The sequence below is a fragment of the Schistocerca americana genome, chromosome 4, assembly GCF_021461395.2.
Source record: "Schistocerca americana isolate TAMUIC-IGC-003095 chromosome 4, iqSchAmer2.1, whole genome shotgun sequence".
NCBI classification, from domain to species: domain Eukaryota; kingdom Metazoa; phylum Arthropoda; class Insecta; order Orthoptera; family Acrididae; genus Schistocerca; species Schistocerca americana.
In genome coordinates this window covers 291107677-291133310 of record NC_060122.1, presented here as the reverse complement: position 1 = coordinate 291133310, position 25634 = coordinate 291107677, and the positions used below count along the sequence as shown (strand labels likewise).

The 25634-nt window shown below is 43.6% G+C and overlaps 1 protein-coding gene across 1 annotated transcript in view; it reads right to left on the bottom strand.

Moving 5' to 3' along the window:
• Positions 1–679: 679 nt before the first annotated feature.
• LOC124613425 (facilitated trehalose transporter Tret1-like) overlaps positions 680–25634 on the bottom strand; it is a 75656-nt gene continuing 50701 nt past the window's right edge. The window contains exon 5 of the mRNA XM_047142128.1: positions 680–985. Within this exon, the coding sequence (XP_046998084.1) occupies positions 680–985 (306 nt within the window). The remainder of the gene's footprint in view (positions 986–25634) is intronic.

Here is a 25634-nt window from a genome sequence, read left to right as displayed (position 1 = left end):
TTTATTTCATTTATGGTGGCATTTGAAAGCTCTTGTCTACGCAACCCCGGTACCAATAGTAGAGATTCTTCGCGTTCGTATTGTGGACGGCTGTGATACAATACGCCATTCTCCAGGGCTGCATCAGCGTATCAGGGATTCCATGCGACAGAGAGTGGATGAATGTATCCTCGCTAACGGAGGACATTTTGAACATTTCCTGTAACAAAGTGAAGTCACGCTGGTACGTTCTGTTGCTGTGTGTTTCCATTCCATGATTAATGTGATTTGAAGAGAAGTAATAAAATGAGCTCTAACATGGAAAGTAAGCGTTTCGGGACACATGTCCACATAACATATTTTCTTTCTTTGTTTGTGAGGAATGTTTCCTGAAAGTTTGGCCGTACCTTTTTGTAACACCCTGTATAATTCAAGACGTCTGGCAGAGATGCTACTCTGAGACAAAGAGATTAGCGATAGAGAGAATACTGCGTCTGCCCCCCATCAAACCAGTCACATGGCTGATTACACAAGCAACAAACGTACTCTTTGCATCGATGCAGAGACATTAACAGATTTTTCTCTGTCTTTGGCTGAAATGTTAATTCAATGAATTGTGGGTAATTTAAATTTCCAAATGAATTTTAGTCCCACTCGGACGAATTTGAGTTCTTTATTTCAGCCAGAGTCAGAAAAATGGCTACTTTGTTTCTTCGTCTTCTTCGCCCTCGAAGTGCCGTGTGATTTCAATGAAGGTGCGGCCTCTGGTCTCAGGCAGAAAGAAGAATGTGAAGACGAGGCCGACTACTGCGCTGGCCATGAAGAGGAAGAAGACGGCGTAGATGCCCGTGGCGTCGCTGATCACCTGGAAGAGCTTGCTGAGCGCTGTGAAGAGGATGGACTGCACCACCGCCACGACCGAGGTAGCCACGCCCTTCACGTCCGACGCGAACACCTCGCCCACGACGGCCCACGGCAGCGGCCCGATCCCCAGGATGTTGAATACCTGCGAAGGCAAAGCGACCCATCAGCCAGAGCCACAGTGGGACTGCAGAAAACTATGCAAGAGTGGGAAGGGGTGGAGGGCAATATTCTGAATTTGTCACTTTTTAACATAACTGATTCATTGAGTTTGGAAACATATCATTCAAAAGAACTAAATTTAACCGAAAACACAATAAATTGCTGTACGCGAGGCATCTACTCAATTTTTTATGGCAGATTATTTTCATACCTAAACAGTAAGCAAATTTCAATAGTATAGGCAATGCACATCTTTCTGTTTTATTAAAACGAACATGAATACAATCCTCTTCATTCAGCGACATTAAACTGCATTCTATTTATGATTAAGACAACGGTATACGACTAGTTATTCGCAAAAAAGTATTTTATACATTGTACTATCCCTGTCTGTACTATCCTCTTTTTTAAAGGGTAGCACAAAAAACAGGCCCCGAACACATACTGCTCACCAGTTACACACGAATCGTTGTCCGCCACTAGCAGATACAACAACAAATAGATTTAATAATTAGATAATGAAGAAATAATAAGTAGGCTAATGCAGAAATGCAGTTATAAGGGTCGAGGGACATGAAAGGGAAGCAGTGGTTGGGAAGGGAGTGAGACAGGGTTGTAACCTCTCCCCGATGTTGTTCAATCTGTATATTGAGCAAGCAGTAAAGGAAACAAAAGAAAAATTTGGAATATGTATTAAAATCCATGGAGAAAAAATAAAAACATTAAGGTTCGCCGATGACATTGTAATTCTGTCGGAGACAGCAAAGGACTTGGAAGAGCAGTTGAACGGAATGGACAGTGTCTTGAAAGGAGGATATAAGATGAACATCAACAAAAGCAAAACGAGGATAATGGAATGTATTCAAATTAAATCAGGTGATGCTGAGGGAATTAGATTAGGAAATGGGACACTTAAAGTAGTAAAGGAGTTTTGCTATTTGGGGAGCAAAATAACTGATGATGGTCGAAGTAGAGAGGATATAAAATGTAGACTGGCAATGGCAAGGAAAGCGTTTCTGAAGAAGAAAAATTTGTTAACATTGAGCATAGATTTAAGTGTCAGGAAGTCGTTTCTGAAAGTTTTTGTATGGAGTGTGGCCTTGTATGAAAGTGAAACATGGACGATAAATAGTTTGGACAAAAAGAGAATAGAAGCTTTCGAAATGTGGTGCTACAGAAGAATGCTGAAGATTAGATGGGTAGAACACATAACTAATGAGGAGGTACTGAGTAGGATTGGGGAGAAGAGGAGTTTGTGGCACAACTTGACAAGAAGAAGGGACCGGTTGGTAGGACATGTTCTGAGGCATCAAGGGATCACCAATTTAGTATTGGAGGGCAGCGTGGAGGGTAAAAATCGTAGAGGGAGACCAAGAGTTGAATACACTAAACAGATTCAGAAGGATGTATGCTGCAGTAGGTACTGGGAGATGAAGAAGCTTGCACAGGATAGAGTAGCATGGAGAGCTGCATCAAACCAGTCTAAAGACTGAAGACCACAACAACAACAACAACAACAATGCAGAAAATCTATATTTACTGAATTGATGACAACAGGCGGGCGGCAATGAACGGTTTAGTATTCGGGGCCAGGTTTTCGTGCGCCATCCCCTTTGAACACTGAAATACATTAAATTGCGCTACGCCGATGGCGAACTGCGCGCCAGTGATAATGTTTATGCCTTGTATCCACACTCCAAAAATTATACTTTGTTCTATAACCAAGTTACCGGGGCAACCTAACGAATTTATTGTTGTACAGTCACGGTTGACAACACTGAGCCATGGGTGCATACGAAATCGTTGCAACAAGGCGTTCTAATTGTTGCCGGCTACTGCTGCTTCTGTACTTCTGCTGCACAACGTAATGAACTGATCATTATTGTGTAAGCTTCGCTATTGTGAGCCTCAGCTCCGGGTTCTCATGGATGATAAACTGTAACTCACTAAATCTGAATACAACAGATTAAGCCATGAATCAAAAGGATAGTATATTAGAAAGTTATGTATATATACAGAAGAGGGTAACGCTACAGGTTTCAGGCGTGAAAATTCTACAGACGAATGGATTCCGAGTAAGGAAGATGCTGCTGCTTTAGATACGGAAGATGCTATTGATGTTTGTAACGATACTGAAGTTGAAAGAGAGGCAAGTGATATAGCAGCGATGAAAATCACAGAGCTGACGAAGACGGTGAAGCGATTATGTCTTTTGCAGGTATTCTACGTGGTAAAGATGGAACTAAATGGCATAAGGAACCTTTTGGGACAAGAAAGTTGCTGAAGCATAATATTTTGCGGGAAAGGGCTGGTCCAACACGTACAACAAAATTTCTTTCTATAAAAGGCATCTTCAAGAGTATGTTTCCAGTAGAAATGTATCACATACCAGTACGTGAAACCAACAGGAAGGCAAATCAGGTATTCACAAATTATAACACCAATTCAGAGTCCGCTTCCGTAGCGCAGCGGTAGCGTTACTGCCTACCACGCAAGGGGCCCAGGTTCGATTGTCGGCAGGGGACTGGGTGGTTTGTGTCCATAATCATTTTCATCACCATCGACACGCAAGTCGCCGAAATGGCGTCAATTTATAAGACTTGCAATACGGCGGCCGAACCCCGAATGGAATATCCCAGCCAATAAATGCCGTACGATAATTTCTTTTTTTTTTCCAATTCAAAAGGAGTAGCAAAAGTGTGGAAGCTCCTGACAACTGACGATTTTGGTGCATATCCAGCTGTAACTTGAGCGAGATTCACTAATTCTGAACACACAAAGGAAATGTGGATAAAAATGCATTCCCAATGTACCGTTCAAGCTTATCTCTCAACAGGCTTTGCCATATAAGCAGGTTTATAGTATTTGACAACGTGAACACTAGGGCTGATCACTTGGAAAGTGACAAAGCTGCTGCAGTACGTGAGGTATTTAAAACGCTAGATTCAAATCTTCGCAGAAACTGTGTGCCTTCTGATTGCCAAACTGTTGATGAACAAGGAAAGACAAGATTTACTCAACGCATGCCCTCAAGCAAGCCAAATATGACTTTAAAGTTTGGTGGATTTGTGATTCACGAAATTCTTATCCAATAATTGGCCAAATTTATACAGGTAAAACTGCTTCAAGAAGAGAAACTAATCAAGGAGAGAGGGTAACAAAAGACTTATGTTAACATTTCAGAGGTAGTAATATAGTCACTAACGACTTTTTCACAACTCCACCATCAGCAAGGTTGTTGATGACTTGTGTTTTGTCCATAGTTGGTACTGTGAAAAGAAACAAGTCCAGCGCTGATGACCTCGACGTTGAGCGCCCATAAGCCCCAACACATACAGAAACAAGCCCTATATACAGCCAGAACTGCAACCTTCCTCTTCACTACAAGAACTGTCGTCTGTATTTGGATTCAGTGACGACAGCTTTTCTCTGTGTTCATATGTTCCAAAGAAGAAGAAAATTATGCATGAGGCATCCACTTTTGGCCCTCTTCCAAAGCCAAATGTTATACATTATTATAACAGCACAAAAGGGGGCGTTGATAACATGGACAAGTTATGTTCTCATTACAGTGTAAAAATGAGGGCACAGAGATGGCCTCTAGTATTTTTTACAACAATCTGGACATTGCTTGTTTAGCGGTATACAATATTTACACAGAAAACAATCCTCAAGCAGAAAATGTGACTCATAGATGCAGACTTTTTCTCTTGGATCTAGAAAAACATTTGGAAATGCCTTCCATTATCTCTAGATCATCAAATCCTAATTAACTGAGAAAATTTTCCCGTGAAGTTGGGTACTGAGTGCATGATAGAAGGGCTTCTAATTCTGGTTCCTGAACAAGTTACGGCTCAGGCAAAACGAGATGCTTCTGCATGTGAGGTAACAGGGGATAATGTGGACCTCTTTCAAGTAGTTCATAATTTAAATTTAAAGCACAGCAACAGAGATAATATGCTGGGCAAAATAGACTGGAAAATACTTGTTTTGTGTTTTGATGGGCGTTGTATTTCCGTTACGTAGTGTTTTGGTTTTCTATTAATTGCAACGAATTATAAAAGTGTGGTGATAAATGTGAAAAATTATATAATGTATTTAGATTTAAGTATTTAAATATTATAAAATTCTGTAAACGAATTGTGGCCATGTTTATGGATTATTTTGACTAGTGTGGTGTCATGTGACCCGACTCAGGACTGTGGATATGAGCGGGAAAACGGGGTCTTTGTGCGTTGCCCGCTATGGCGGCAAGTTGGGAGCGGCAAAAGTGCCGCGAGTGCTAGCATGGACGCCAGTGTATGCGAAGGAACAAAGTGAAAGTGTGTGGGTGTGAGACAAACAGTGTACGAATTGCACCGATTATTATTTGTGAACTTAAAAATGAATGGCCACAAAGTTAAAGTGTTTCTTTTGAATAAATAAGTTTCAATCAGAACGTGTGTAGTTCAATTCACTGCTGTTCAAAAGCTAGGCAATATCTGACTCAATAATAGGGGCGCAAATGCAACCGTTTACTACCAACCCCCTTTGCACATGAGCCACGTGAAAAATAGGTAGTAGACGTGCCAGAGTTCAGTTGCAATTGGGGGATCGTCCGGGATAGGACTTTCTTCCCTAGTCCATAGTATTTCGGAATCGGATGTCCGTCTGATGTTAGGCTTTTGAACAGTCAGTGTGGGGGCTCTGAAATAAATCGGTGCATTAGCAGCATTGTTGTAGCCGTCGCCAAGGGAATTAATCAAAATGTTAAAGGTAGACCCGTATTTGGACGAGGTTTCAATTTCGACTGACGTCAGAGGATAGGAAAAATTTATAAGTACTACTGAACAATGTAATAACACTTTCGAGGTAGGTTTGTGACCATTACTTCAGTTTTTTGTTTATATCACCATGTATTACTATCGGCAGTTCATGAAGTGTAAGGATAGTGTATGATGTATGAGTAGCACGAACCTGAACCAGTTATTGCCCTCTTTGGGGAAACTATTATTCCACTGATACTCATTTTTCATACAATACGACAGCTACCGTCCTTCCTCCACTTAAAGCGCTACACTAGCACATATGTGGACTCAATGCTGCCCATAAAAGTGGGAACTATTCGACGGAGCCGGCCGGTGTGGCCGTGCGGTTAAAGGCGCTTCAGTCTGGAACCGCGTGACCGCTACGGTCGCAGGTTCGAATCCTGCCTCGGGCATGGATGTGTGTGATGTCCTTAGGTTAGTTAGGTTTAATTAGTTCTAAGTTCTAGGCGACTGATGACCTCAGAAGTCAAGTCGCATAGTGCTCAGAGCCATTTTTTATTCGACGGAAAAATTTGCTAGGTCGAAGTAATAACATTGTGTAAGTCATTTCAAATACCTCACTGAAAACAAGCTTGAGTTACATGAGAAGTTATGAGCAACGTTTTCATTCACATTCTACATATATTATAGAACATAGGCAAATAATGATAGATTAACAGTGAAAACTACGGAAACGAAATAAACAGAACGATTCAGAAAATACTGTTGGGTAGCGACAAAAATAAACATCAAAGAGAACCGAGCGAGGTTGCGCAGTGGCTAGCACACTGGACTCGCATTCGGAAGGACGACGGTTCAGTCCCTCGTCCGGCCATCCTGATTTAGGTTTTTCATGATTTCCCTAAATCGCTCCAGGCAAATGCCGGGATGGTTCCTTTGAAAAGGCACGGCCGACTTCCTTTCACGTCCTTCCCTAACCCGATATGACCGATGAGCTCGCTGTCTGGTCTTCTCCCCCACTACAACCTAACGCAACCCAACCAGCAAAGAAGTGACATACTGACAATTCTCGAAGTGGAAAAAGAGGAAGACAGCAACGTGAGTTCACTATCTTGCTCCTCATATCACAGTAGCAGAATACTGGCCTTGTGACACAGACCATTATCCTACTGGAAGATGCCATCACCGTTAGGGAAGACAGCAGGCATGAAGGGATGCAGATGGACCGCAGTAATGTTCGCGTAATCCATCATTCTCATCGTGCATTCGATTACTACCATAGGTCCCATAGAAGCCCAGAAGAATTCCACCCATAGCCCCCACTGACCTCCGTCCGTGGGACAGTGTATGTCTCGAGCAACTGTTCTCCTGGGAAATAGCGTCTCTGACCACTACCATCGACCAGGTGTAACAAGAAACGAGACTCATCCGGCCAGCCGACGCGTTTATATTGATGCACGGTCCAATCTCAAAGACTCCGTGCCCACTGCAATCGTAAATGATGATCTCGTTGGGTCAATGCGTTAAAACACAGCTGAGCACGAGTCCAACAATGCGCGCTGAACAGTATGCTCCATAAAATAAACGCCTGCGCCAGCACTGTGCACTGTCGCTAGATTTTCCACAGATGCATAACTGTCCAACTCTACAGAGAGGACAACCCACCAACCTCCACGTTCTATATGGGGTGTGGACATTCAACACCTTGTCACGTACTCGTGGTTTCACCGTCCTTCAATCATCCTTCATCAGCGCCGGCTCTTGTACAATTTTACCAGTATGCTGCAATGTGGAGGCCTATAGCCTTTTCCCGCTGTGGCGGAGCGGTTCTAGGCGCTTCAGTCCGGAACCACGCGGCTACTACGGTCGCAGGTTCGAATCCTGCCTCGGGCTTTGGTGTGTGTGATGTATGTAGTTCTAAGTGTAGGAGACTGATGACCTCACATGTTAAGTCCCATAGTGCTTAGAGCCATTTGAACCATTTTAAAGCCTTTTCGCTTCTAAGGCTAGTAATCGTAATTAAATTGAATACATTAACTTCAGATAAACTGAACTGTTTAAAAATATTTAAATTTTATAACTAATCGTTTAGCATTGAGAGGGGTTCACTGAGGTGAAAAAAGTCCTTGTATACCTCCTGATATCGGATCACATGTCCTTTTCCCACTGTAGTGCAGCAGCTCCACGTGGCAATGCCTCAACTAGTCGTTTGAAGTTCCGGCAGAAATACTGAACCATCCTGCCTTTATATCCCTCCACAATTGAGAAAGTGTTGACGGTGCATGATTTTGTGCACGAACTAACCTCTCGGTTATGTCCTATAAACGTTCGGTGGGATTCATGGCGGACGATGTGGGTGGCCAAACCATTCGCTCGAATAGTCCAGTAGTCTTCAAGCAAACGGAAAACAATTTTGGCCTGGAGACAAGTCGCATTGTTGTTTGTGCTCATGAAGTCCATGGGTGACGGAAAATGTCCTCCAGACAGCAGAATATAACCATTTCCAGTCAATTATCGGTTCAGTTGGACCAGATGACCCATTCCACTCCATGTAAACACAGCCCACACCATTATGGGGCCACCACCAGCTTGCACAGTGCCTTGTTGACGGCTTGGGCCCATGGCTTAGTGGGTCTCCGCCACACTCGACCCCTAACATCAACTCTTACCACCTGAAATCTGGACTCACCTGAGTCGTCTAAGGCCCAAGCGATATGGTCACGAACCCAAGAGAGACGCTGCCGGCGATGTCGTGCTGTTAGCAAAGGCACTCACGCCGGTCATCTACTGCCATAGCCGATTAACGCCAAATTTCGTCGCACTGTCCTAACTGATACGTTCGTCATTTGTCGCACATTGATTTTTGCTGTTATTCATGCAAGTGTTGCTTGTCTGTTAACGCTGAGAACTCTACTCAAATGCCGCTGCTCTCGGTGAAGGCTAAGGATGGTCTTGACATTTGTCGAGAAAATTTGGCCTTTAGGATAATCGCAGTTAATCTTAAACTATATGAAGGGTTGACGACATATAGCGATTCAATCCACTCTGCCATCTTAACCATTCTACGAGCTGATAGTGGGTAACCTACCAGGGGCTTTCAATAAGTAACGCAACAATTTTTTTTTTTTTTTGCCTTAGACCGTTTCGGTTGAAAACTCCGAAATTTGTGGTGGGACATCATGGGATATTCCCGCTTCAGACCTTACAGTTTTATGAAGTTCCGATAGATGACGACGCTATACATAGCCTTAAAAATATCTGCAACGCATATGCGTTCCATGCAGAGAGGTGCCATTGAGTTTTTTAGCTAGAAAACTAGAGCGAGGCGGATATTCATAGTCGCTTGCAGAAGGTCTACGGATATCTGACGGTGAACAAAAGCATGATGAGTCGTTGGGCGAGGCGTCTGTCATCATCGCAGAAAGTGGCGCAAACCTGTCCGAGCTCTCAGGTGACGGCCGGTCGCACACAGCTGTGACTCCTGCAACGATGGAATATACGGACACTCTCATTCGAGCTGATCGAAGATCACAACCAAACATTCATTGCACACCTGGACATCTCGGTGGGTACTGCTGACATTCTTGTCCACCAGTTGGAGTGTGCCTGCTGAGTTCCTCGCCCCTTTGAGTATTACAACTGGCGGACAAGAATGTCATCACTACCAACCGAGATGTCCAGGTGTGCAACGAAGTGTTTGGTTGTGATCCGTCGATCAGCTCGAATGAGAGTGTTCGCATATTCCATCATTGCAGGAGTCACAGCTGTGTGCGACCGGCCGGCACCTGGGAGATGGGACAGGTTTGTGCCACTTTGCCTCGATGATGACAGACGCCTCGCCCGACGACTCATCATGCTTTTGTTCACCGTCAGACCTCCGTAGACCTCCTGCAAGCGACTATGAATATCTGCGTCGCTCTGGTTTTCTACCTAACGAAACTCAATGGCGTCTCTCTGCATGGAACGCATCCGCGTTACAGATATTGTTAGGGCTATGTATAGCGTCATCACTATCGGAACTTCATGAAACTGTAAGGGCTGAAGCGGGAATGTTCCATGATATCCCACAACAAATTTCGGAGTTTTCAACCGAAATGGTCTGAAGAAAAAAAATTTGTTGCGTTACTTATTGAAAGCCCCTGATAGGTTACCCACTATCAGCTCGTAGAATGGTTAAGATGGTGTAGCGTATTTAACCACTGTATGTTGGTTGGTTGGGTGGTTTTGGGGAAGGAGACCAGACAGCGTGGTCATCGGTCTCATCGGATTAGGGAAGGATGGGGAAGGAAGTTGGCCGTGCCCTTTCAGAGGAACCATCCCGGCATTTGCCTGGAATGATTTAGGGAAATCACGGAAAACCTAAATCAGGATGGCCGGACGCGGGATTGAACCGCCGTCCTCCCGAATGCGAGTCCAGTGTCTAACCACTGCGCCACCTCGCTCGGTCCACTGTATGTCATCAAACCTTCATATAGTTTAATATTAACTTCGATTTTCCTAAATGCCAAATTTTGTTGACAAATTTCAAGACAGTCATAGCCTCGAAGATTTTCTCGACCCTATTCCTTGCAAAACATTCTATCCAGCCTGAGGCAACATCAACTTTCTGTAGTAATTCAAATTACCTAGAATCCTTCTCATCTGCAGGCAGTGCTCGAGCCATGACGTGAACGACTTCTGCTCCCTTTTATGGCTTCTCTACGACATGCAAAGTTCTTAGTAGATTAAAATTTAGCGCCTGAGCGAGACTAGAAACCTAAATCTTGTCCATCGCGGGCTATGCTCTTACCGATTACGCTGCCCAGGTATGTCTCACAACTCGACACGCAGCTTTAATTCTGCCTATACCTCCCTCATGCTTTCCACACCTCACAGCCGGCCGGTGTGGCCGAGCGGTTCTAGGCGCTACAGTCTGGAACCGCGCGACCGCTACGGTCGCAGGTTCGAATATCCTGCCTCGGGCATGGATGTGTGTGATGTCCTTAGGTTAGTTAGGTTTAAGAAGTTCTAAGTTCTATGGGACTGATGACCTTACAAGTTGAGTCCCATAGTGCTCAGAGCCATTTGAACCACACCTCGCACAATCTTTCCTGCATACCTTACAAGTCTAGCTCTCCCAGAAAAGAGGGTATCACGAAAAAATGCCGGTCTACGGCATAATTTTAGTCTTCCAGGTACTTTGGACGCAGCACATCGTCCGCTCCAGAGTAAAAAATTCAGTCTCCAAACAATAGACTGGCCCACTGGTTAAAAAAAATGCGGCCCGCGGCTGCGAGCTGCCTGGTCGGTTCCTGGCCGCATTTTGTAATAATGTGCACCTAGCATCCAACAGCCTAATTTAAATAGGTCAGCGAACTTTAAGGGCTTCGTAAGAGTGAGCTTTCCCTCTTCAATAACAAACAAAAATATACTTATAGAGTCATTAATATTTTCAGATATCTTTAATTTTAATTGGCGTTGGTGAATTCGTATGTGACATAAGATGACCAGTTAGGCCCACTTCAGCGCGCGCGCCTTGTACCGATGAGGTGTGAGGATAATGGTGCAAATGGCTCTGAGCACTATGGGACTAAACTGCTGAGGTCATCAGTCCCCTAGAACTTAGAACTACTTAAACCTAACTAACCTAAGGACAGCACACACATCCATGCCCGAGGCAGGATTTGAACCTGCGACCGTAGCGGTTGCGCGGTTCCAGACTGAAGCGCCTAGAACCACTCGGCCACACCGGCTGGCAAGGGTCAACACGTTACTGACTTGCTGAATTTGCGAAATTCTTTCTGTTGAATATATCATCCAATTTTTCTGAAATTCAGGTCATTTGTTTGTTTGTACCCATACATCACATCCACCGATTTACGTCGCATTCCGATAATTTCTTCGTGGCGCATCTTTTTTTTTCTGTCTTAGAATGTGGTTAACCGCACACAGCGTGTGGGAAATAGTCATGAGGCTACACTTAACAATATGTTATCAAAAGTACGCCTCTGTACTGAGATACACTATGTGATCAAAAGTATCTGGAAATCCCCAAAACCACAAATTTTTCATATTAGGTGCATTGTGTTGTGGCGTAGCAAGACAGCCACGCCACGCCACGGCAGTAGCCGAAAGGCACGCGTTTAGCAGGCAAGTTATAGGTCTGTAACAGGATACGTAATGAATGTTATAAAGAAAAGTACTTAGCTTCTTGAATACTTAACTTTATCCCATCCTTGGTACATCGCTATTGACGATATAAGTGAGACTCCATAGATACATGCAATGTTACTAATGGCGTCTTGCTAGGTCGTAGCCATTGACTTAGCTGAAGGCTATTCTAACTATCTGCTCTGCAAATGAGCAATGCTTCGTCCGTGTAGTCGCTAGCTACGTCGTCCGTACAACTGGGGAGAGTGCTAGTCCGTATCTCGAGACCTGCCTTGTGGTGGCGCTCGGTCTGCGATCACACAGTGGCGACACGCGGGTCCGACATGTACTAATGGACCGCGGCCGATTTAAAACTACCACCTAGCAAGTGTGGTGTCTGGCGGTGACACCACACATTGTGCTGCCACCTACCGCCAGGTACTCCACATGGCGACCTCAGTAGTCATTAGACATCGTGTGAGAGCAGAATGGGGTGCTCCATGGAACTCACGGACTTCGAACGTGGTCAGGTGATTTGGTGTCACTTGTGTCATACGTCTGTACGCGAGACTTCCACGCTCCTAAACATCCATCTATTGTTTCCGATGTGATAGTGAAGTGGAAACGTGAAGGGACACGTACAGCACAAAAGCGTACAGGCTGATCTTGTATGTTGACTGACAGACAGTTGAAGAGGGTCGTAATGTGTAATAGGCCGACATCTATCCAGACCATCACACAGGAATTCCAAACTGCATCGGGATCCACTGCAAGTACTATGACAGTTTGGCGGGAGGTGAGAAAACTTGGATTTCTTGGCTGCTCATAAGCCACACATCATGTCGATAAATTCAAAACGATGCCTCGCTTGGTGTAAGGAGCGTAAACATTGGACGATTGAACAGTGGTAAAACGTTGTGTGGAGTGACGAATCACGGTACACAATGTGGCTTTCTGATGGCAGGATGTGGGTATGGCGAATGCCCGGTGAACGTCATCTGCCAGAGTATGTAGTGCCAACAGTAAAATTTGGAGGCGATGGTGTTATGACCTGATCGTGTTTTCATGGAGGGTGCTCGTAGCCCTTCTTGTTTTTCGTGGCACTATCACAGCACACGCTACATCGATGTTTTAAGCACCTTCTTGCTTCCCACTGTTGTAGAGCAATTCGGGGATGCCGATTGCATCTTCCAACACGATCGAGCACCTGTTCATAAAGCACGGCCTGTGGTGGAGTGGTTACAAGACAATAACATCCCTGTAATAGACTGGCCTGCACAGAGTTCTGACCTGAGTGCTATAGAAAACCCTTGGTATGTTTTGGAACGCTGACTTCGTACCAGGAATCACTGACCGACATCGATACCTCTCCTCAGTGCAGTACTCTGTGAAGAATGGGCTGCCATTCCCCAAGAAACCTTCCAGCACCCGATTGAATGTATGCCTGCGAAAGTGGAAGCTGTCATCAAGGCTAAAGGTGGGCCAACACCATATTGAATTTCAGCATTACCGATGGAGGGCGCCACGAACTTGTAAATCATTTTCAGCCAGACGTCCGGATACTTTTGATTACATAATGCGTGTCCTCATCATAAGGTACCTCCTTTGCAGTTCCATAAGGGTGAGCAAATTAAAAACGGCGCAGCCCATTGTTTAAATGGAGTGTTTTTTGAGTGGATTAGCACTGCAAGACTCCATGTTAGGATGTTGGAAGTATATGGCTACGATACACGACCATATGACGCAGTGGTTAGGTGGCGAAGATGCTTCCATTATGCTCAAACAAGACTGTTGAAGAAGGAAATAGCAGACCACCTGTCTGTGAAGAGGCAGTAATCGCAAGGGAGACTGAGGCCCTAGTGCTCCAAGACCTGCGCATCACAATTGAGGCGATAGTGGTAAACTGAAAATCGCTATTTTGATTTAAATAGAACTACAGACCACCGTATTTTGAAGATGATCGTGGTACCTGATTGTTGGGTTCCGCAACTGCCTACACTATCATAGGGAACGTTTGGTGACCTGCAGTCCTCATTCACATACATACTTAAATGTGGCAGGAAACCTCATCACGTGACGCAACGTCTGCGCTCCTAGCGAGTAAAATCAAAACTGTATTTTCTGTAGCATTTAATGTTTATGGGGTAATGCAATGATGTGAAAGGCACCCCTTTCCCGACACTACTCACCAACAAATTATGCGGAAAAACATGCGTTTTTGAGAGTATATTCATTTAATATTCACCCCATCAGTACTGGGGCAAGGGGGACACCACCCCAAAGTACCATTCTCCAAAATAGCGGCAATGATTTATACAAGATGGCAGCGATGACGTTATCCAAAATGGCGACGGTGATATCATCCAAGATGGCGGTTTTGGATGGGAAGTTTGAATTTTGGAGCAAAGACAGGTCAATTGGGCAACCTCCACTAACCCAACCCTCTCCCCTCCCCTTCCCACAGAAAAATGGCGGGTAGTTCAAATTCCAACAGGATAATGCATCACACCACGGTTATTTCAACTAACCTAAGAAAATCGCGGGAAGATAGGTCACTTGGGCCACCTCCACTAACCTAAGTCATCCGACCGCCACCTCTTCCTAGGAACTTGCACTAAGTGTGAATTTTGGTAGCAAAGAAAGGTCAATTCGAGTATCTCTACTAAGCTAAGAAAATGGCGTGAGAGAAAGGACACTTGGACTACCTCCACTAACCTAAGTCAACCGACCACCATCTCTTCCTATGGATTGGTAGGAAAAGGACTCAGCTGCACTGGGCTGCTGGAGAGAGGAAGGAGTGTATTTATTTTGAAACAATTTATTTAGAGATGGAGTATATTTGTCACAGTGATAGAGAACACACGCTCTGACATGCCACACAGCGTGCAGACCTGAAAACCAGTCCTAATTAACTCATGTATAATGCTCCACACATGTGCTTGCTAATTGTAAACTGCAAAAATAACGCATTGCACAGCTTACAGAAATGCAAACCACTTGTTAATAATGCAATACATTTACGTCTAGTGTGCCAAACAACTCTTAAGTTGTCAAAAATAATAATCCATCTAAAAGACTCTGTAAACATGCTTGCTAATCATCAACTGTCTAAATCATGCACCAGTTTTTATGTAAACAATTGGAGACAGCACCACCATCCAGTGTGTTCACCACGAGGTCTGCAATCCAACTGAGCTAGTACACAGTACCACTACCAGAGGGTACTGTTCCATGATGTAATCCAAGATGGCAGCCATGATGTCAATTGATGACACAATACCGTTACCCAAGATAGTGGCAAACAGTGTGTTCACCACAAGGTCTGGACCTAGTACACAGTACCTTCACCAGAGAGTGCTGCCGTCTGTTTTGTGACATAATCCAAGATGGTGGGGAGAAATGGCGGGTGGACATAATGGCTGTGCTAGACATAAGTTTTTATTTGGCATGCAATGTCTCCAGCATGAGATCTAGACTCCAACTGCCTAGCACACAATACTGCCACCAGAAGGTGCTGCCATCCATCCTATGACATAATCCAAGACGGTGGTCTGTGGAGGGGAAAAATGGCGCGAAAATTACTCAGCATGTGCTGGGCTGCTGGAGACAGTAAGAAAGGAGTGTATTTATTTTGGAACATTTTATTTAGGGACAGAGTATATATATCACACTGACACAAAATACATGCTTGGGGTCACAATATACAGCCCACAGACCTGTAAACTACTCTTAAATAACGCTCTGCAGACACGCAAATTCCTACTAAATTACCGAAATAATTTCAAGACAAACATGCAAACTGCTCCTAATTAATGCAGTACACAGATGTGCAGACACGAAATCCTAAACTGTCCAAATAATGCATAGCACAGCCTACAAGCCCACTCACTAAATAATGCAACCGACATACAAGCACCCTCCGCCACACCCTGTCCACTGGAATTCACAGGCGGTTAGTGGCAGTCCCTGTGAGGTGACGTGGCCGTCAGCTGTCACCCATGCACATGCATGCATGAAGTAGCGACATCCCTTTCATACTTGACACCTGAGAAATTCCTCTCGGAATACGTGTTCCACTAGACACTATTGCTGACGTGATTAGACGGGTACGAAAACTTATTTACAGAGCACAGTCACTCCAGAGGCATGCACCGTCACAGGCGCAAGCTGCCGCCAGATGCAGGAGATCCTTCCATCTATTTTCCGGTATCAGTCAGTGTTTACTGACGTCACAGAAATCCAAGGCGCGCTCACGTTCCTCTCATACATGTGACACCTCTGGGCAGCATGTGTCTTTACCATTGATGACAGAGTAGCACAAGCTGCTTTCTCCCTAGCCATTCTAATGGACCATTCGTGACATGTGGCTGATGCATCGCCACGTGTAACTACAAGCACATCTAGCAACATTCTCAATGTTATAATGAAGCCACATGGCTATCTAAAATAACAACAGAGTAGAACTCCAGTAAATTGCATAGTATCCCAGAAATACTTAACATCATATTTTGTAGCAGTTTTCGTGATGTCTCAACTTGAATGCATGGAAATTCTCGCCCTATCAGAATCTGTTTACGAAAATAGCGTATAATAACCCTCATCCATCACATGTTACCTTTCATGCTCTCAACATACACAAATGTTCTCACATCTATGTAGAGACACCTGTATCCCAGAACAAAGAATGGCATGTGAATGAATCGAGCATTAAGATTGGCTCTTATCGAACTTACCCGCTGAATTACTGATGCTGCCCATGTGGAAGCACCATCTACCTTTTTCTTCCCTTCTGCAGATGAGACTTTTTGTGGTCAAATTATTTTGCACATTTCACTAAATGCATTGACAGTTAAACCCACAAATTTGCCTATAGACCATCAAATACATATTACACTCACATGAATATTGGGAGCAAGGAACATACGAAAAGAGCATATAACTACAAATAAATATTACGATTACTACTACAGTCTGACACCAATGGATGTACAGGTAATGTCTCCTCATGGTAGCCATGCTTCTGGAACGAATGTCAGTACCTATAGCGCACATTATTTTCCATGTAAAATATCTCTCTCGTACCCTCTCGGTTACTGATGTGCTGAATCTCTATGTCCTTCACGATTGGACACACAGTCATCTTCTCTAGTCATACCACAACCTTTACAGTGCAATATATACACATTTTACACAACATGAGCCATAGTAATGTAACAATGCAATATATACACATTTTACACAAGCAGTACAGTTATCTTTTATATCTGTACATCACCTGAAAAATTTATGGTATGCCCACACATACACCAGCTACATGTCACAATTCTCCTCAGTCCTAGGGAAGCACCGTCCGCCTTTTCTTTCTTTCTACAGACATGCCTTTAAGCGGCTAAAAACTACTTTACACTGATCGCCATATTGCACTGACAACTAAACCTTGCAAAGTGCCATACATATCGTCAAATACGGAAAGTCTCTTACTCAATTGCACTGCTCTCCAACTGAGGACAGGAGCTTGAATATTACAGTGTGAAACCGATCTCCAACCCAAAAATATATCACCGTGTACTGTCTGTGTAGTAAACATACAATTCATATCCCCCCCCCCCCTTGGTACAAATGCGTTACTGTTTCTGGTCCGGACCTGCCTGCATCCTCATGTTTCTACATCTATCTCTAAACTCTAGGATTACAAGAACATATCTAGTTTCACACTGTTCGCACATAGCAGTATCCTACCGATTGCTCACGCAACATAATTCCAAAGATACAGATTGGGAATTATTTCTACGCAAACACGAAACCTTAGGTAGGTTGGGCGTCCTATAAACCACTGACTAACTAGAAACTTGTCACTTCTGTGAAGACATTTACTCGGAAACTCGAAACAATTAGAGGAAACTGATATTTACACTGCCGAATGCCGATGTTGGTGATGTAACAGATTCGAAATCATCTCTACAATTCACAAGGTCAACTAAGGTGTTTCTCATGTCTAGAGAACTGGCAAACGTCTCTTCCACATGCTAGATGCACACCCCACAATCTATCTTCTCTCAACTAAATAAATGCGCGAAATGGGCTGAAGCAGTCAACCAAACAATTTACACGGGAGGGAATAAAGGTACAGTGCAGATGCACTTCCACATTCATTCTCAAATTTACACGCAGACAAGAAAGCGAGGCAACACATACTAAGTATTAGTTCGCTGTTTTGTCGTCTACAGTACAACACGGTTAATTCATCTACATTCTTACACTCTAACAGGCACCTCCATTCTGAGAGCTCCTACTGTTAACGGTAAATGTGAATCAACGCCGCACACGTCAACGGCGCTGCAGGCCAAGCATGCACAGGTAGAATGTTTATCCTAAGAAGGCGGTCACATATATATTTTACCCCTGTACTTACACCTAAATGTTACGATCGCGGTCTCAGTTGAACGACATTCGGCATTGGAAATACTCTCTGTTGATGGCTGTGGCTCTGGAAACAGAAATATCAGTACCATTCTTATGACCTGACATACTCGTCCCATGCTATCACAGTACCCCATGTCAAATCCATCCCTTCCTTATCACTGGACATAATCATTTCCTTTGCATATGTCAGAACACAAACAGATACTTTATAAGCCTGATGCTCAAGGTGAACCTATCATGCACCCCCTACTACTACATATAATACTTCGTCAATAACTGATCACTGGAGATAGGAAATAATACTGAGAGAAAATGAACCACAGTTGGCCAAGTATCATAAGTTTTTCTTGTCCTATTCCCTCGTCATTTTTCGCAATTCTATCGATTTTATGTCAGATCTATCCATGCGATCATGGCATAACCTCTCGTTCTGTGTTCTAAAATTGCTTGTAAATGTAGCACAGTTGCCAACACCTAGCCAAAATGCACTGATCTGGAGCCATAATATAGCACTGTACTCGACTATATCCAGTCACCTCCACATTCGGAGAGCGTTTGCTCTGTTTTCTGTATGCCTGTGTGTATGAATGCCTCGCGGATGGCTACCAGGACCCAGTCACCTCAGCTGGTGGACCAAACATCTAACACAGAATACATGTCCAGACGTAATGTGTGGTTGGACCACTTGCAAACCCTATCACAGATGTGACGTATGGTGGAACTGCCTTTGAACATAAGTGTGGATATGCAGTCCACTGCAGATCCATACTCAAACGCTCTTTCGGATGTGTTGTATTGTGGATCTGCATCCCACCACCACTTCGTAGGTTGTGCATCGCAGATTCACCCTCAAACCCTATCCTGTGCAACACATATTGTGGATCTGCATCCCAACACATCCTCGTACATTTTGCGTGTTGGATCCACCTTCAAACCCTATCCCATTCACTCATATTGTGGATCCACATCGCAATATCGCTTAGGATATAACGCGCGGCGGACCCACATTCGAAAAATAACTCGCGTCTACTGCAGATCCTGGGAGCCATCTGCGAGGCATGCATATACACAGACATACAGAAAATAGAGCAAACGCTCTCCGAATCTGTAGGTGACTGGATACAATCAAGTACAGGGCTATATTACAGCTCCTGATCAGTGCATTTTGGCTAGGTATTGGCAGCTGTGCTATTTTTACAAGCAATTTTAGAACACAGAACCAGAGGTTATGTCATGATCGCATGGACAGATCCAACTTAAAATCGATAGAATTGCAAAAAATGACGAGGGAATAGGTATAAATTGTCCAAATATACACCGAAATGTGTAGAATTAGAGGAAGTACTTGCGTATCTTCTGGTTCGCGCCGAACAATTTGTACATGGGAACAAGTATGTGGCAAGAAGATGAATCCAAGGGAACATTGACATCGAAACGAAGGGAATCAGGGAGGCAGTCAATTTCTTTCCGTTGAGGCAGCATTATACTGTATGTCTATTGGAGTACCAGTGATACACACGCGTTGACTACTGTATTTGATGCTTTTCAGGAAGACAGAGAACCATTCACCTCTAAATTTACTTGCATCTGCTTTAAAGGATAACAGAGAGTGGACAGGGTGATCGATTGAGATGGAGCTGTAATGATGTACAATTTAATGGTAACTGATGCATTCTAGAGAAGGAGAAGTTACTGTATGTCAATTTTTGCACTGTTCTGTCTGGATGCATCAGTCGGGTGACAAAGCCTGCATTCTACTCGTATACAGCCCCGTGTTCTGTATGCAGCATAAAGCACTGTCTGCTTGCGATCGTTAACGGTAAACCTCTCGGTCATCAGAGGACTTATATCTCATGTGTGATGAAGCTTGACTCATTTCTCTAAACGAACTTTGATTAATGCGATGTAGTCCACCCCCCCCCCCCCCCCTGTCGCATCTTGGGTGTAAAATAGAGACTTCAGCATCATAGCTAAGTCAGCGATAGGTGCTTGTGAGGAGCTGCAATCTCCATGTACACATTTGCCCGACAAATGTGCTGTTTATGGAGTTAGTGACGGAATGACTTGCAATTTTCACATGTCGGACGCTGATGCTATGCGAAATTAGATATATTCTTGTAATCCCAGACTCTGGATATATGTGAGGAAACACGAACAAGCAGGCAGGTCCGTACCAGAAACAGTAACGCATTTGTACCAAGGGGGGAAACGAGTCAGTCTTTACACAACAGTTCTGAGAGTAACTTCGATCCACTGACGTCTTTCTGATGTAAAAGGGATAATTTTGTATGGCAGAGGATATGAATTGAATGTTTACTACACAGACACAGTACACGGTGATATATTTTTGGGTTGGAGACTGAGGAGAATTGTGACATATAGCTGGTGTGTGTGTGGGCATACCATAAATTTTTCGGGTGATGTACAGATATAAAAGATAACTGTACTGCTTATGTAAAATGTGTATATATCGCATTGTTAAGTTACTATGGCTTATGTTCTGTAAAATATGTATATATTGCATTGTAAAGGTACTGTGGTTTATGTTGTGGTATGACTAGAGAAGATGACTGTGTGTCTAATCGTGAAGGACATAGAGATTCAGCACATCAGTAACCGAGAGGGTACGAGAGAGATATTTTACATGGAAAATAATGTGCGCTATGGATACTGACATTCGTTCCAGAAGCACGGCTACCATAAGGAGACATTATCTGTACATCCATTGGTGTCAGACTGTAGTAGTAATCGTAATATTTATTTGTAGTTATATGCTCTTTCCGTACGTTCCTTGCTCCCAATATTCTTGTGAGTGTCATTTGTATTTGATGGTCTGTAGACAACTTTGTGGGTTTAACTGTCAATGCAATTTAGTGAACTGAGCAAAATAATTTTACCGCAAAAAGTTTCATCTGCAGAAAGGAAAAAAAAAGGTAGATGGTGCTTCCACATGGGCAGCATCAGTAATTTAGAGGGTAAATTCGATAAGAGCCAATCTTAATGCTCGATTCATTCACATAACATTCTTTGTTCTGGGATACAGGTGTCTCTACATAGATGTGAGAACATTTGCGTATACTGAGAGCATGAAAGGTAACATGTGATGGATGAGGGTTATGATATGCTATTTTCGCAAACAGATTCAGATAGGGCAAGAATTTCCATGCATTCAAGTTGAGACATCATGAAAACTGCTACAAAAGATCATGTTAAGTATTTCTGGGATACCATGCAATTTACTGGAGTTCGACTCTGTTCTTATTTTAGAAAGCTGTGTGGTTTCATTATAACATTGAGAATGTTGCTAGATCCGCTTGTAGCTACTCGGGGCAATGTGTCAGCCACATGTCACGAATGGTTAGTTAGAATGGCTAGGGAGAAAGCAGCTTGTGCTACTCTGTCATCAACGGTAAAGACACATGGTGCCCAGAGGTGTCACATGTATGAGAGGAGCATGAGCGCGCCTTGGATTTCTGTGATGTCAGTAAACACTGACTGATACCAGAAAATAGAGGGAAGGATCACCTGCATCTGGTGGCGGCTCGCGCCTATGACGGTGCATGCCCCTGGAGTGACTGTGCTCTGTAAATAAGTCTTCGCTCCCGTCTGATCACGTCAGCAATGGTGTCTAGGTGAACATGTATTTCGTGAGGAATTTCTCAGGTGTCAAGTGGGAAAGCGATGTCGCCACCTCATGCACTCGGGCATCTGTGCGTGGTTTGACAGCTGACGGCCACGTTACTTTGCAGGGACTGCCACTAAACTCCTGTGTGGCCCAGTGGACAGATGGTGGTGGAGGGTGCTTGCGTGTTTGTTGCATTATTTTGCAAGTGGGCCTGTAGGCTGTACTATGCGTTATTTGGGTAGTGTAGGATTTCGTGTTTGCACATCTGTGGATTGCATTATTTAGGAGCAGTTTGCATGTCTGTACTGAAATTATTTCGGTAATTTAGGAGGAATTTGTGTGTCTGCAGAGCGCTATTTAGGAGTAGTTTACAGGTCTGTGGGCTGTGTATTGTGACCCCAAGCATGTATTTTGTGTCAGTGTGATATATATACTCTATCCCAAACTAAACTGTTCCAAAACAAATAAATTACACTCCTTCCTTACTCTCTCCAGCAGCCCAGTGCAGGCTGAGTAATTTTCATGCCATTTTCTTCCACCCCAGACCACCATCTGGGATTATGTCACAGGATGGATGGCAGCACCCTCTGGTGGTAGCATTGTTTACTAGGTCAGTTGGAGTCTAGATCTTGTGGTGGAGACATTGCATGCAAAATACAAACTTATGTCTAGCACAGCCATTATTTTCAGCCCCCATTTCTCCCCACCATCTTGGATTATGTCACAATACGGACGACTGCGCTCTCTGGTGGTGGCACTGTGTACTAGGTCCAGACCTTGAGGTGAACACACTGTTTGCCACCATCTTCGATTATGGTACTTGCGTCATTGGCTGACATCACAGCTGCCATTTTGGATTACGTCATGGAACAGATGACACTACCCTCTGGTAGTGGTACTGTATGCTAGTTCATTTGGATTGTGGAGCACATGGCGAACACACTGTATGGTGGTGCTGCCTCCAATCGTCTAAATAAAGACTGGTGCATGATTTAGACAGCTGATGATTAGCAAGCATGTTTACAGAGTCTTTTAGATGGATTATTATTTTGACAATTAACGATGTGTCTGGCTCTCTGGACATAAATGTATTGCGTTATTTACGAGTGGTTTATATGTCTGTAGGTTGTGCAATGCGTTATTTTGGCAGTTTACAATTAGCAAGGACATGTGTGGAGCATTATACATGAGTTGTTTAGGTGTAGTTTGCAGGTCTGTATGCTGTGTGGCCTATCAGAGTGTGTGTTCTCCATCACTTGTGTAAATATACTCCATCCCTAAATAAATTGTTCCAAAATAAATAAAGTACACTTCTTCCTCTCTCCAGTAGCCCAGTGCACTCTGAGTCCTTTTCCTACCAATCCCTAAGAAGACGTGGTGGTTGGATATCTTAGGTTAGTGGAGGTAGCCCAAGTGACCTATCTTCCCGTGATATTCTTAGGTTACTTGAGATAACCGTGGTGTGATGCATTATCCTGTTGGAATTTGAACTTCCCGCCATTTTTCTGTGGGAAGGGGAGGGGAGGGGGTTTGGTTAATGGAGGTTGCCCAATTGACCTGTCTTTCCGCCAAAATTCGAACTTCGCTCCCAAAAGTCACCATCTTGGATGACCCCACAGCCACCATTTTTGATGACGTCAACACCACCATCGTGGATGTCGTCACCGCCGCCATCTTGGATGACGTAATCGCCAGCATCTTAGATAACGGTACTTTGGGGTGGTGTCCCCCTTGCCCCAATACTCCCACCTTCAGATGTTAACATTTGTTTATGCTTCGGGAACATTGTTTCTTTACTTACGATGTTTTACAATAGCTCTCCTGAAAACTCTTGTCGCAAGAAACAATGTTTATGACAAACATAAGAATTTGAAGATAGGATGCCAGGCATCTTAATAAAATGTTACCAAGAAAAAATGAATCCCTACAAAAGCAACTGGTTACAATTGATTCAACAATTGTAATGTTCTAATAATTACACAACGACAAAGAATTATTTGCTGATAGTAATACGAGAAACGATAGAAAAACAGATTTCCATCGACAGGGAACAAATAGTAAGATCGAAATTTTTTGGCGACATTTCATCCAAGTGTTTGGAATTTAATGTATTAATATACACTATTAGCAGGCATTTTTAAATATTTTCCAGAAATGCTATTGAAAACTGACTGCGGAAACATCCAAAACTGCGTCCCAGTGGGAGTACAACTCCGAGTGTCTCACTCTCTCCCTCACGAATTTCTTCCGCGGAGCAGAAAGAAGCCAATCGCGGGCAACATCCGGTTAGCAGGCCAGCGGTTGCCCACCGTTGGCCTACACCATTCAAAAAGCCCGCGGAATCGAGGCACTTCGCAGAAATTTTTCACCTGCGTCAGGCCAGTCCAGATGACTTCTTCAGCCATCTAGCCACCACGGACGAATGGTGGGTGTGAATCACCATGACCCTGAGGCAAAGGAACACACCAAGTATCGGAAGAATGTGGATTCTCTACCGCCAAAAAAGGAGGAAACACAAACATCATTAGGCAAGGTGATGCTTCAGGGTGTACTTTGGGACTGCCACAGTGTGCTGCTAACAGATTACAGTGACTCCAAAAAGTATTTGTCCGACCGTAGCGCATATATTAACCACAATCACAAAAACAGAGCTCAGAAACTAACAACAGCTCTTTCCCTACATCGGTTAATATCTACATTAAGAAATAAAACGCTACTTGGGTTCATATGTTGCTTCATTTGTGAACATACCAACGATATTTAAAGTCATGCCCCAATTCATGTCAAATAAACATTCGTCTAATAAACAAGACTCCAAGTATGTATCCACACTGAAACATCTCTCTCTCCCTTTCCTAAAACAGTTGCGTTTCATACACTGGAGAGGATAGTTCTTTGACTGTTTTCAAAGCCATTGAGTGATATTTAAGTAGTATTGCTCGAAAACGTCGCGAAACTACAACTGGAGAGAGGATTATCTGTGTCAAGCTGTTTCGAAAAGTAAAATCTTTTCAAGAATCGGAGAAACCATTGGCGCACCTACGAGAACAGTGGAGACTATTATATACAGGTTTAATAAAAAAAATGTACGAAAACCAATAACGAAGCGGTCGTCCTGTAATTCTATCTGAGATGGTAAAACGATAGCTACTTAGAGAAATCAGAAAAAATGCATAACTAAGCGCTCCAAAACTTGTTACTGCAGTTCAGACGCACGCTGGAAAGTCTGTTTCAGCACAGATTGTAAGAAATGTGTTTTATGTAGCTGAGTATGGAAGGAAAACAGCCTGTAGAAAACCATAAAATCAACAAAAGGAAGGAAGTTGCATTTGCAAGAGAATATAAATTCGATGGGTGTGATTTCTGAAAGAAGGGTGTACTTAATGACGAGAGTCGATTTTAGCTGTTTCAGTGAAATGAGGAAGAAACAGAGTGAAGACAAAGAAATCGTGAAGAGAGAAATACAACAGCCTCAATTAGACTTAGAGGATGTTCAGTATTTGCCTGGAGCTGCATGAGTACAAATGGTGGAATTACGGACCACAAGGTTTACATAAAGATCCGAAAAACACTTCTGCCCAGAAGTGTGAACAATATGGGTCCTTCTGAGAATTATATTTTCACACAAGACAAAAATCCAAAGCATACAGCCTAGATGCAAGGCTTTAGCTGTTGCATTAACACTTCCCTCTTGATGCTAACACCAC